At 39.4% G+C, this 13635-nt stretch overlaps 2 protein-coding genes across 10 annotated transcripts in view; one reads left to right on the top strand and one right to left on the bottom strand.

The window, feature by feature from the left end:
- LOC144009389 (uncharacterized) overlaps nucleotides 1–13635 on the top strand; it is a 79662-nt gene that overhangs the window by 21376 nt on the left and 44651 nt on the right. For 8 of the 9 annotated variants that reach the window (XM_077509111.1, XM_077509115.1, XM_077509108.1 and 5 more), the window contains exon 3: nucleotides 14–118. In XM_077509111.1, coding sequence (XP_077365237.1) covers nucleotides 14–118 — 105 coding nt within the window. The remainder of the gene's footprint in view (nucleotides 1–13; nucleotides 119–13635) is intronic. The other variant, XM_077509112.1, reaches the window with a different exon arrangement.
- vstm2a (V-set and transmembrane domain containing 2A) overlaps nucleotides 350–13635 on the bottom strand; it is a 44441-nt gene continuing 31155 nt past the window's right edge. The window contains exons 4-5 of the mRNA XM_077509116.1: nucleotides 11869–12205; nucleotides 350–4518 (exon numbers count right to left, since the gene is read on the bottom strand). Coding sequence (XP_077365242.1) covers nucleotides 4442–4518; nucleotides 11869–12205 — 414 coding nt within the window. The 3' untranslated portion in view covers nucleotides 350–4441. The remainder of the gene's footprint in view (nucleotides 4519–11868; nucleotides 12206–13635) is intronic.

Here is a 13635-nt window from a genome sequence, read left to right as displayed (position 1 = left end):
CTTTATTTTTCAGCAGTCTGGATGGACCTGTCAGAGCTCCAGGGTTTCTCTGCGGAAAGAGAAGAACCTTCCAGGAGGACAACTATCTTTGCAGCAATCCACCAATCAGGCCTATAAGGTAAATTGGCTCTAGGGAATCCATTCCTTCGTAAAAGGAACCTGGCAGCCCAACAAGAGTTTTCTTTTTTTGGCTAAAAACTACTGTTAGCTGACTTTTAATGTTAAAATAGCCGTACATTTTAAATACCGTAGTATTTCTTTTGTTTTCTGTTATACCCACTTACTCCATTTCTCATCACATACAATGCCACAGTTCGATATCAAACAGACTGAATCCCTGAGGTTTAAATTCCACCTGTGAAAATGATTTATTTGAATATTAGTCAGGTACCTTTGTCATACAAAATGGTGCAATGTTTCAGTACAGATGCCACACACAACACCAAATTTAAAGAGAATAATCAGAACTTTGAACAGCTTATCAGACGAGACTACATAGAAGTGAAGTACATTAGAAAATAATACATCTATTTAAAAAACAAAACAACAACAACAGAAAAACGGATAAAGAAAAGGCATCCTGAGCTACAAGCGGTTTCCATCTTTGGTAACAGAGACCAAGCTGCTTCGGAGCAAGCCTCTCTGTAACATATATTTTCCTCAGTACATGTCCTTATCATCAGATTCAAGCCCATAATCAAGGGATTTACTACAGATGAACATTTGTATATATAATTTACAATAATTTTCAAATACATCGTACCCAATTCTATATTTAAGAGATGAAAACCCACTTTCAATTGGTAACACTTGAATGAATACATGGCACAATTTTTACAAGTACAGAAAATCACTGGCCTCTTGTGTTTTAAATGGAAAAACCATGCGAATTTACACGTTTATACAGACATTGTTCTTTACATTGAATCCATTTCCAAAGCACATTTTTCAAATTATGCTGCCCGGACGCTGTAAATCTGCATTTATGTACAGTATCCGTTCCGAGCGTAGTAAAGTGTGGACAGTGATTCGACAGTACACTTAACTGTACAAAACCCCGTGGAGCTGTTTGGAATTCGAGGGATGAGGTAGGCCTGCCCTTCAGTGCCCACACATCATGCTCCCAGGCTAGAAGGCTCTTGATGAGCAGCCGTCTCTGATGTTATCGCAAAGCTTGACACACTATCACTCTTTGAACCACTGCGCTGAATCAAGTTCATGTCCTTCTCCTCCTCTTTGAGAGCGCCGCTCAACTTTTGCTTTGTAAGCACAAGTTCAGTCGAGACTCATAGAAAAGGAGAAACTGCAGTGCACTTGAGTTATTTTAACGAATGTCACCATTCGACTAACCAGGAACTGAATGACCGCTGCTCTAAATGTTGAGAACCAAGCAAGCTGGATAATACGTGCTTTATCTCCTTGCGTGGCAATTATGTGGTTATGTTCATTGTTACAAGCCATGGTTGGCTTTACAGTGTTTTGTGAGCTTAAAAAGTCTGTTCATTGCGGTTGATTATTTCGGTATGTGTAAAGTAGGGATTCAAGAACGGCATAATTTTTTTCAGAATGAGGTCAGACCACTTCCACACATGTCGCTGTCAGGGTTTAACTTCACTGTAAAAAAAAACAAAAAAACAGATATAAATAATACATAATAAAAGGAGGTGAGGTTAAAGAGCTGAACTAAAGGTGGCAAATTTATTCTTATCCATAATAATAATAATAATAATAATAATAATAATAATCTATATTTCTTATCCTTGTATAAGTTGTGGGTGTGGTGGACTCTGTCCCAGCTGACTTTGGGTGACAGGCGGGGTACATCCTGGACTACTCCTCAGCCCATTGCGGGGCACAAATAAATAAATAGCCATTCACATTTCATTTCGAAAGCGCCTTTCATTTTTGAAAGGGATCTCAGCAGCGGTAAACCCAGAAATCAATTACATTTAAAAAGACAAGAAATCATTTGCTAAAAGCCCGTTATAAATGGAAGGTCTTTCATTTGTGTGCAGATCCGATCATAAAATAGAACAGAACTGGGCTTTTATTAGTCGTGCAATGGGGATATTCAGCGTTTACAAGAGCAAAGTGGACAGTAGAGGCACAAAGATAAAGAAGCATAAATCTAATCTAAGTACGTATTTACAACAATGAGGAGAATGAAAACAGCAGTGAATAAATACTACAGTATATTGTATACACAGGAGTGATTGTGGACAGCGGCAAGAATAGTTAGCAGCATTCTATGTAGCAGAAAAATATACAATTCAATAAACAGCCTATTTTCAACCTGTTAGTAATGAAATAAGCACTTGTCAGAATTAATGATCAGCAGAGCCTTGGCAACTTTAAAAGAACAATAATATATGAGATGAATATTACAATAGTATTTATATAAAATTATGATGAAAATGACGCTATTAAGACGGCTAAAAATGCAGCAGCAGGAAGAAAGGAACTGTCGTACCGCTCCCTCAAGCATTTGGGGTGAAGGAGTCCATCACCGAAGCAGCTCTTGAGTGCTTTGATGGTGTCCTGCATTAAGTGGGAGTTGTTGTCCATCAAACCATCCTCACTCATCTCTCCCACACTCTCTTGCAATGAATCCACGATATGTCCCGGGACAGAGCTGGACGTCGTTATTAGCCTGCACAATTTCCCCCTTGTCAGCAGCTGAGGTGCTACCGCACCAGCAGACCACTCCCTGAAAAATGTCTGTTGCCACAGTTGAGTCGTGCATGTCATCAGAAGGTCACCCTGTAGCTTGTCCTTTTTTTTTTTTTTGTATAGACCCCGTACAAAAAAATAAAATATTTACAGATGAGTCCAGTTTATTGTTCAGGTGAGTTGCTGTCTGTCTTAATGTTGAAGGGTTTGGACTCGTGCCGTCCCACAAAATCAGTTCTCCGTACTCATTGTAAACTCTGCGTGTAAGGTGAACAGCAACGGGACAGGGATTGATCCCTGGGGGACTCCAGTGGACGGCAAACTTTCACAGATTGCAGACAACTAAAGTCAGCTGCGATCCTAATGAGGCAAACCTCTATGGAAAATAAAAGATAGATATTTGTAAATAGTAAAGCATTCATTTTGAAATGTTGATATTTATTTGTTGACAGCTCGCAGAAACGACGATAGGGGAAGTGGTCTGACATCATATGAAAGTAGTCCAAAATGCAGCAAAAATCACTTTCATTATCTGGTGTCAAAATAGTTTGGCCTGTTGTGTCAGATTGTCAAAGCGATCAGTATATAAATACTCTCTAGGGTATGTTTATTACTTTTTAGATATCGCATTAAGGAAGTTGCTCCTCCCAAACAGAATTTGCTCATGAGACCGTCTGTCATAATTCACCCAGACGTACGGAATTTGTTTATGCAACGTGCGTATCAGCAAAATACAAAGTTATTCCTCGTGGCCAAGTACTCCAATTATCTTTGAAATGAGATATCTATCACACAGGAAGGCATACAATTTAAAAATCATTCCGTTGACTATAAACTCTTGGTCAGTTTAAATGAATTCTTCAATGGTCACATACTGGGAATTGTGACATCCATTTTATTCATTCAGAGGGTGCAATACAAATAAAAATGGCAAGGACATGTTTGTTTGTTTTTTTTTCCACATCAAAGCTAGCACATTGAAATAAAGCTAAATCTGAAATACTGAAACACTGAACTCCAAGTTCTGACTCATGTTCAAATAATGGAGTACACTCCTCTTCCTTTAAGCCTTGATCAACAAGCATGCACATTTGTATCACAAACGAGATGTAAATGTATGCACACTAGATCATTTGAACAGCTTAAAGACAAATGAAACAAATGAAGGCTAATGGTAACAGTCAAAAATGAAATTCAGTTTTATCTTCTTTTTTTTGTTTTTAAGTTGTTGAAGGGGCCTATTCACAATGAAAGGCATGAGCCATCAGTGTCAGCTATGTATACGCCACAAACATTAACTCTAGGTGAGTAAAATAAAACAGATGTATATATAATTTCATATATATATATTTATAACACAAATATAGATTCTTATTTTTCTTGTTCATTTCGACAAATGAACACATGACCTGGAACAGCGAAACCATAAGAAAGAGATTCCTCCATGTGAGTTATCTAACAGGAGTCCGTTTTCACATTGGAGCATTGCACCTTGGGTGATGTAAAGATGACCTTTGTACAAAAGGTCATCCATCTGATTCTAAGGAGGCTGAATTCTTATTATTTTTATTTTTTCGCAGTGGCTAATAATAATGTGCTCGGTGCGAGAGTAGTAGTGGCTGGGGAATGAGGCTATACTGTGAAGTCCGCATGGTGGTGTTGGAGGAGAACATAAAACAAGCAAATCTCTTGTTCACTTTAAGAGCAAACAGAGAAAATGTGAGATCTGGTTTCAACCAGGTCAGTTCCTCGTACATATCCCCTCCGCATATTATAACAAGGCCTCCCTCACCAAACCGTAAGCCAGAAGGATGACAACTAGTCGGTAGCAGGCTGATATTCTTGTACCTGTGGAAAGAGGAAGCACAAAAGTGAAGTTAGCCACGCGTTCATGTGCATACAGGCTGTCACGCTAAAGCCCTTTTCACACTGCATTTAGTATTCTTTGTGTATGCGGTGAGGGGCAGGGGCCACGGAATGGAGTGGCGCAGAGCAACATGGCCGCGGCAAGATGATTGCCAGCGGCGTCGTGACATCAGACTAGATTATTTTGGCCGATTTATTCACAGGTTACAGAATAAACTATCCAAGCTTGCATTAGTTTTTCCTACTCATTCTTCTTAAAGTAAGAAAAGTCAAGGCTTTCATCATGTCTAACCAGTGGCAAACTTTGTTTTTAGGTTGCTACAAAACTTCCAAATATGGGCACGCTGCCACACAACTCTTTCTCAACAAGCAAGTGCAGTGTGAAAAGGGCTTAAGAATGAGCACTTTGGGTTTCTCTCAAGTTATTATTGACCGCCATGCATCAAAAATGTTTATCCTGGGCAATCATATTGTCACGGAAAAGAATATTCTGTAGGTCTTGAAAGCTCAATCAAAATGCTGTAAAACAGCTGGCGATACGACGAATTGAGTTAAAAGTTGTAACATGGTTCTGCATATGCAGCTTATAAATGTTTCCATTCCGAATGTAGCGCAACGTTGTTTCATTAGTTGTAGCCCATTAGGCTGTAGTCGTAGCATTTATCAATGTAATTTAAAAGTTTGGAAACAGGAATATTGCAAATCACATGCTAATGATTTTCTGCATGAGTGTTCGTTCCTAAGAGGGCAAAAATGTGACACCATAGTAACTTTTTGTGGAGAAGCTCGAGTCGCAATAAAACTACATAATGTAATTTTCAAGACTGGCATGGTGTTTATGAAATATTACCGTTTCAATGTCAGTGAAATGATCAGTTGTTATTATTAAGTATTTTAAAATATAATGCTTCCCAGAGGAGTTGACAAACCGGACATCTGTATGAATGTATTTATTTTCCAAACCGCAAACCACTACTTTTTTCACACCCTTTGAACGCTGCGTTTAACAATGATGCGGCTAATTTATGTATTTTTACGGGCTAACAAGCTTCATGCAACTAATCCCAATTCTACCCCTTAGCCTTGTTATTGCACAAAGGAAAAGCTATGCTAATTCTCAGAGGGCTTGGTCTCACATCAGGAAATGGTGCTCGTTCACAAATAAGCAGACAATGCGGACATAGCCTGTAAGCTAGCCGAGTGTGGCACGCAACGTCACAAAAACAAAGAAGAAAAAACTCCCCGAATATGCACCGGTCATTTGATGGTTACCAAGTGTGTTCAAAAGGCAAGAGTGATGTGAAATTGTTTATACAAAAGTAGTTTGCAATCATTTAAGGCTGTTTCCATTTATTCTGTTAGCCATACATTTTAAGCACCACGTGTATGAAATGAGCCTTTGCTTGTCTGTCAAGTGGTAAACAGTACCCTGGAACGTGTTGTCAAAAGCTGAGCTTTTCAGATTCTTACAACAAAATGATGATCTACATTAAATGGGCAAGCTGCAAAAAAAAAAGAAAAAAAAAAGTCATTTCATGTTGAAATTGCTTTGCCAACAGCACTTATATTTTATTGACATTCACAAGAGTCCTGTGTCAGATGGAGAAATTGTTCTAAATGGCAGTTTTGGTCGGCGAGACCATTTTCTTTAGTGACTGGACTGGTTATACTCGTGATGTTGTTTTCAATTAAAGAAGCAGTGAGTACATTTGTGTGTTTACAAACTAAAATCTGACTTCTTCATGCAAGGATTTAGGATTAGAAGTTGGCATAACACACGCGCTGGAAGCATGCCAAGCCTGATTATCTCAAACACTTGTCCATAACTTCTTCACATTAGTTCATTTGAATTAATTTCGAGGCCAGTAAAGTTCACCTCTCCAGCATCCCAGGGCTAACATTTTCGCCTCTTGATTCTGACCTGCTTATCAGCCGACATAGCCTTTATTTATTTAGTGACCCGAGAGGTTTGGACCCACTGGTAGTAAATATTCATGATTGGCATCTAGGATAAAAAGGTGAAGTTATTTTTACTGTCTGTATGCACGTCTCCGGCGTTGAGTTTGGCATTCTGCTGCACAAAAGTCAAATTGAACCGAATCTTTTTTGTTGTGCAGAGCCGCATCTGCATGTGCTGGGCTGCAAAAGATTGGATACTTTTCATTCTATTCTGCTTAACCTGACACACATGCGCAAAGATTGCCAAAATGTTTTGGCTCAGTGAGACTGTGCTGTCGAAATATCTATTTCAAGCCCGTGAGGCAAGCAGGCTCAACGAGACAATGAGGTGAATCAGCAGCGCCTCCGTGGGGAGCTCAGACCGGTTTGGAGTCACTTTGATCTATCCCTGATCATCCCTGGCCGGCTGAAGAGGTGCGCGTCTCTTCGACTTGTTTGCCTTATTGTCGGCGGACTTTGTTATAAATTGTGTTGTCTGGCTCGTTTGAAGTCTGTCTCCTTGGCAGGGCCATTTGTTAATTTTTGGCTGCTTCCAAAATTGGTTGTTTAGTCTTTTGTAGTTGAAGGAAACCCGCTCCTGGATGCAAGTATTTATCAATTTGTCTCATCACTAAGTGCAGATTCTGTGATATACTGACGGCTGAAGCCTAAATGATTCCATTTTCTTCCGTTTTGTTGTTATTATATAATTAAACAGAAGCAATTTATGAGCGTCGACAGGAGACAGCACTTGGAGATGGGAGAGATTGTTGGGATTTGACAAGGTTATGCCTTTTATTATGAGGCTGGATGGTTGCCCATTGAAATAAAACGAACAGTTGCACTTGCTATTCAACACTGAGACATTAAGAGGCTTATTGTAAAAGTTTAGCGGCAGGAACAATGATTAAGAGGCATGTGATGAACTTAACAGATAGTAGAACAGAGGAATATCACCAAGGAGGGCACAGCTAGCAAAATCACAAACGTTGTCACCCAGCGGGCTAGTTTTGTTTGTGTCAAGGTCAATCAAGGTTTCACACCAATCCAGAACCTTTGCTCAACACACTCCATAATACAAGCAGGATCACGTTGAAGTAAAAAGCAACTGGACTGACCAAAAGTAGAGATTTTTTTGTTTTGTTTTATTTTTTTTAAATATCAAATTTGTACAGTTGTGTCGTATGAGGTTTCGGCTCAACGGCAGCGATTTGCTAGCTAACAGCCACTCAGAGCAGACACTCTTTTGCATAATTTTCAGTGTATCGATTAAAGGAAAATGCAAATTTGGGCTGGTTTTGTGCGAATAAATGACGACAGGATTGGATATCACGTCACACCTTTTAGCCAGATGTTAATTAAAGAAGCGAGTGTTCATCTTTTGTTGCTGTACGCCAAGTGTCTTGTGGCAGAGGCACTCATATGATGTCATCGCAGATGCCGTCTCCTCTCAATATTTGCAAAATACTGTAATACCGAATGTAAACAGACATAAGTCGCATGTTTAGTTTCACTAAGATCACTTAAAAATTTAGAAACTTTTGGATTGAAACCCTATTATTGACTGCACGAATTAAACGTTCTATTCTAAAGAAAGACAGATTCTGATAACATTTGCGTTCCGACGGGATCACTGACTGCTCATGGCTTGATTTTTATTGGTCTAATTTGCTGTCTGTATTTTGAAAAGGGCTGCTAAAACTCTACTTCGGGATGATCTCTTGGGATGAAATGGAGGAAAATAATAATTAAATAACACATCTGCCCAAAAAGACGCCAGACCGCTGGGCATTTAGTACCATGTATGGCCAGTCCAGTCCTGTTCGTGCCAGCTTTAGCTTTATTTAACAGACTGTATGAAGTTTCCAAAAAGCTCCAGGTAAACTTTTTAACAACTAGATTGAAGCCAGAACATTTGTACAATGTATACTAAAGAAAAAGAAGTAGAGCTACACATAGTAGCAAGATTCTACGGACATCTGCTGGGTGATCCACCACATATTTGTTCAACATTGCGTTATTAATAATAGACCAGGAATCAGTATCATGCACAAGGTGCAAGTTAGAAGCATTGATAAAAATGACACATCAGCATTCTATAAGACAATTTAGGAACTGGGCAGCTTTAGAATAGCTGTGACATTTCTAACTGGCAAGATGACTCATCTGTGAACATATAGAAAAGGTTTCATTCTACTGCCATCCCCTCTGAGATTTGTCAAGAAAGAAGGAACGTCGGAGGGAAATATCAGATCAGACCACAACTGACACTTGTGGGCGGAAACGATGAACAAATGTCACGTTATCATTTGAAAGTTCTGCACTGTTTACAGACGCAGTTTGACCGTCGTTGCAACCGGTTCATAAAATAATGCTGATCTTCCTTAGAACCCAAGCAGGGAGGTGATAAAAACCTTAATAGTCGCACGTCTCGTGCTGCTAGCCAAGGTGCCCACGGCTGCCATGGGCGTGCAACCCGCAGAGACACATTTATCAGTGTCAAACACACAGCACAAGCGATACGCCGCAACATAGTTGTCAGCGTAACGTTGCCGTCTGATCATCTACGACACTGCAGCCCTGCGGTTTCTTGATCTTGTTTCCATCATTCAGTAATAACATATCTGTGTTTTGCTTCGGGTGCAGGAGGTGTTCCGTGCCCACAGCATGACTGACTTCATGTTTAAACTGCCTGACCGCTTGGAAAATGATTGGCATTTAAAGGTGGGCTGGTAAAATTAGGACTGAAATTAGTTTGATAGGGAGAGAAATGAAAAATATGGAGGTAATGAGAATTTAATCTCCTGGGGATAAAATGTAGACTATCGCAGTACAAGGGCAGCTCCAGACGAGGAGAAAAATCCAACCGCAAATGTGACTATAAAAAAGCAATATTGCTTTTAATTTGTCAGTAAAATGTGAAAGTAAGTTTTTGGATTAAATGTGAGTTTAAATCATTACTGAAGCCATTTTTTCCACCCAGTGGTCCAATTCAATTGGGTTCACACTGGATATTTTAGTTGGGAGCAGTAAACCTTAATCAGGCTTGCGTTTCTACAAGCTGCTCCCAATTATTGTGAGACATTAACATGGTCAGTGTCTTCGCATCAATGATTATTTAAACATTAAAAACAAGTTCTGTCACGATGACATTTTTGTGAATTGATCATTTACTCTGTCGATTACTCGGGTAATTGCTCTGTCCTCCGTTTCGAGGCAGAAATTCTTGTTGAGGCCAATTTTCGTGGTCGACGTAGCCAATTTTTTTGCGGCACTAATAACATATATTGTATATATTACATATATTATCTGATTAAACATAATTTGAGCAAATGTCTTACTTCAGAAGTGTGTATCAAACTGGTCGCTCTTCGCACTAATCAGCAAGCAAAATAGCTCTCCGCTCCACAAATGTTGGTTACCCTTGTTGAAACAATGTGAACATTTTTCTATTCCTATGATACCCCTGATAACCACTCTTCTTTTTTTTTCTTTTTTTTTTTTAAAGAAATGTTATTCACAGGATTTTACAGTAACAGTAGAAAATAGGCACACAAGTACCTCCACCTTATTGAAAACAGCCTTGTGAAAAGATAAAGACTCAAAGAAACATTCAAATTGAATGTTCTAATGATAATATTGAATAAGGATGTCTCTTTTTGTCAATTAATTTTATTTTGTCATGCCCATTGTATCTTGTCTGTACAAAAGTGGTGTTTGCCATCTGCTCGAGACAACGGCTATATTCACTTGTTTACAAGTGCAAGCGTCTGCCTTGTAACAGATTGCTTTTATGCTACTGACAATTCCGAGCTCCTGCTTCATACAATATTGCAATGATTCAAAAGGGGATTCATATTTGTGTGGGTTGAACGCTCACTGCATCGCATTCACACATACAAGGGCACCTTGTTCAATAGTATTTGACGTTGAAGGCATTCTTCATGTTCCTATAAGTTTGACTGCAACATAGTGGATGTGTGGTTAGCGCCGTTGCCTCATCGTGTGAACAATCCTACCTACATCCAAAATCACCGTCAAAAAACGGAATAGTTGTGTGTCTCTGTGAAAGCCTTGTGATTGACTGGCAATCACTCTTGTGTGTACACCTGTGGCCTGAAATCCTTGGGGATATACTACAGTCCACTTTGCCAAGGATGAGCAATACATAAAATTGTGGATGAATAAATGAAGTCATACAAGTGCAGACGAATAGAAAAAAAGTTACCAGTACCCGAAAAAAATCTGTCCCATTTCACCTGATTCCCCCTCAAACCAAAATCAAGCATTTTCACCGAGGTCACAGTAATTGTACACTTAGTTGAGAAGCAAAATCAAACTCATTATCTTGAGCAGGCCAACAGCCTGTCTGAAAATGTTCCGTTGATTTCACAGGGGAACACCATTTTTGTTGCGCTAGGTCTGACAGCTGTTTTGAGCAAATTTTTGGGTGCGGAATCCAATTTTTCTCCTATCAAATCATTTATTTATTTTTTTTGCAAAATTATCATTTTCTTAAAAAATCTGAAATTGCCATGTTATGTATGTAAATACAACACTAAACACTGAAATAGTTGCAAGCTTTGGAAACTAAAACTCAAAACCCCCCAAAAAACAGCAAATGAAATAGAATTTACCACTACATCCGTTAAATTGTGGTTAAATTTTGTCGCTGTGATATGAAAAATAAGGATGTCAATTTTTTTCTTGACTTTCTTTTTTTTTTTTTTTTTTTTTTTTTTTTTACATTTTTATGTTTTTGGGATGTTTGCATTAAAAAAATAAAGATGTTTTTTACATTGCAGCGTCGCTTTACAGTATAATCAGCTTTTCTTACTACAGTCTTTCTACAGCTAATCAGTAGAATTTTGCTTATCTGGAGGGAAAGTAAGACTTGCCGTACTAGAAAAGAACTGACTATAATTTTTAAATCGACATGCTAATGTTGCGATCTACCACCTTATAGTCTACAATAACCTTGAATAGATGCCCAATTCAATCTGAATGTAAACCAAAGACGACCCACCTCTGGAGTGGATTTCAATTTGTATCATTTCAGAAGTGTCTGAGTTAATTTGGAGTGTAGGCACATAAATAATCACTGATTTAATCGGGATGACGGAAGTGTGGAAAACCCTTAGAATTGAGTCATTTCCATTTTGTTGCTCCAGCGTGCATTAATCGGACCACACAGAGCTCCCTTTGTTCTTATTTTCTGCACCTATGCACACGATGTCTTCAGCCTGATCAAGACTCTCACTGTGACTTTGACCTACGTCTGTTTCCTTATAGGTAGTCTGCCTCCTTGCGTTTTTGATTATTAATAAGATTTTACGTTCAGTATGTACACTTTCCCAGTTCCCAACAGTGTTGAGTCACAAAAACTTCACCTACCTGAGCTGGGGTTGTGTTTCGCTGTATTGGAGGATGTGTGAGAAGAAGACGAGGAGTCGTCCTTCTGATCTGAGCTCACGCTCTCTTGGCCCAAAGACGAAACGGACTTTCTTGGTTTCTTGTCTGTCAGGTGCAGGGGGGAGCTTTTCTTGGGAGGTTGCAATGGACGTCTCGCTCTGGCGGAGGCGTTGACCCTCAGCCAAGCTTGGGCTTTGTAATCCACAATCTCGCCGTAGTTGGCTTGTGTCACACGGCACTCGTACAAGCCCTCATCGCTCTTGCTGACTCTGGAGATCTGAAGCTTGTGGGAGATATCGTTGCCCTGCACTTTGACTGTCTGCAAGAAAAAGCAGAAGACGGCAAATGTCATTGTTGTTGTAATGTTAATAATTAACAACCTCCGTTAATTGCTACTTTCCGTCTTTCTTACGCTAGTCGATTTGAACGTATTTATTTCCTCGGATGCCCATGCTGAAGATGATTTTTGTGGCTCAGTAAGCAGAGAGCATGCATATTAGACTAGTGCAGGAAAAAGATGATGATTGAATGAATGGAAGCCATTTGATGCTAATAATACCCTGCCTGTATATTCGGCTGATTAGCTCCTTCGGAAGAAGGTGTTAGAAAATCAGTTGCTATTGTGTATTCGCCGCATGCATTTGTGCATCACTGAGATTCTAATATCGTTGTTGTTTCCTGCACACATGCAACACATTTGCTTGAGGTAGTTATAAAGTTGAATCTTTTGAATTTATTACTTGAGTTACTTACAAGTTACATTCCATTGTTTATAGGTCTTTTGATCATTTGAGATTATTTTGGAGCTTTTCCTGTTGTGCCATGTTCCCATTTATTTAACGCCACCTTACTGCATCACACACACATGAACTCTAATTCTACAGAGGTCAACGTTCCACCAACGAATACTCTTCAGTTTTGGTCACGTAGCGTTGTGGTCGTAATTGAGCTGACATTTCCCCGCTTTTATTTTCCCTGGTGTTTCTGTTTCTTCCCCATTTCTATGTCAGTAATTGCCTCCCAAGTGTTGATTTAGCCCGTTTGGTTTGTTTGTTTGCCACACTGATTGTCTTTTTGTGTAATGGGCCCTGAGTTAAGGGGTTAAACTGATTGTTTTAACAGCAAGAAAGGTTTTGTTTCAACATCAGCTGGCAGGTGGATTGGTTAGGTGGGGGATGAGTGTGCAAGGAATACACTCTACAAAACAGTATTAAATCCTGTATTGTTTATTACAGTAGCGCCATGGTTGACTTACTTTAGCCAGTATACTGAATTGGCAGTGATGCTATTATTCTTATGCGGATGAGCAGTCGGAGGTGGCAGCCATGCAATCCCAGACAATAACCAGGACATATTGGCATACGGAAACGTTTGAACAATACATCGAAAGTACAAAGACACCTTGGCCAGTAAAATGCTCATCCTTGCAATACAGTTTGGAAGCAAGGTTCGATTCCCCCCAAATTCAATTTGCTCTCATCACGTCAGAAGGATAGAGAACCAGTAGTCTTTAGATTTTCAGCATGGAACCTGGCAGATGCAGAACTCTTTTTTTTTCGTGCACGGGCTTTAGGAGAGGCTTCCTTTGTGGGCGACACATAAGCATGCCATTCCTCCAAGATTACTGCAATTCCATCCTTTTCAGTTGTTTTCTCCCTTTGCTATGTTTTTCTGTCTTCTGTAGCTGTCATTTTTTTTGTGTAAGGAAATTATTGTCTCTCTCAGGTCTTCCATGTGGTGCCATTTTTG

The sequence above is a fragment of the Festucalex cinctus genome, chromosome 20 (assembly GCF_051991245.1).
Source record: "Festucalex cinctus isolate MCC-2025b chromosome 20, RoL_Fcin_1.0, whole genome shotgun sequence".
NCBI lineage: Eukaryota > Metazoa > Chordata > Actinopteri > Syngnathiformes > Syngnathidae > Festucalex > Festucalex cinctus.
Note: the sequence above shows the minus strand (reverse complement) of the source record. Positions and strands in the feature narration are given on the sequence as shown.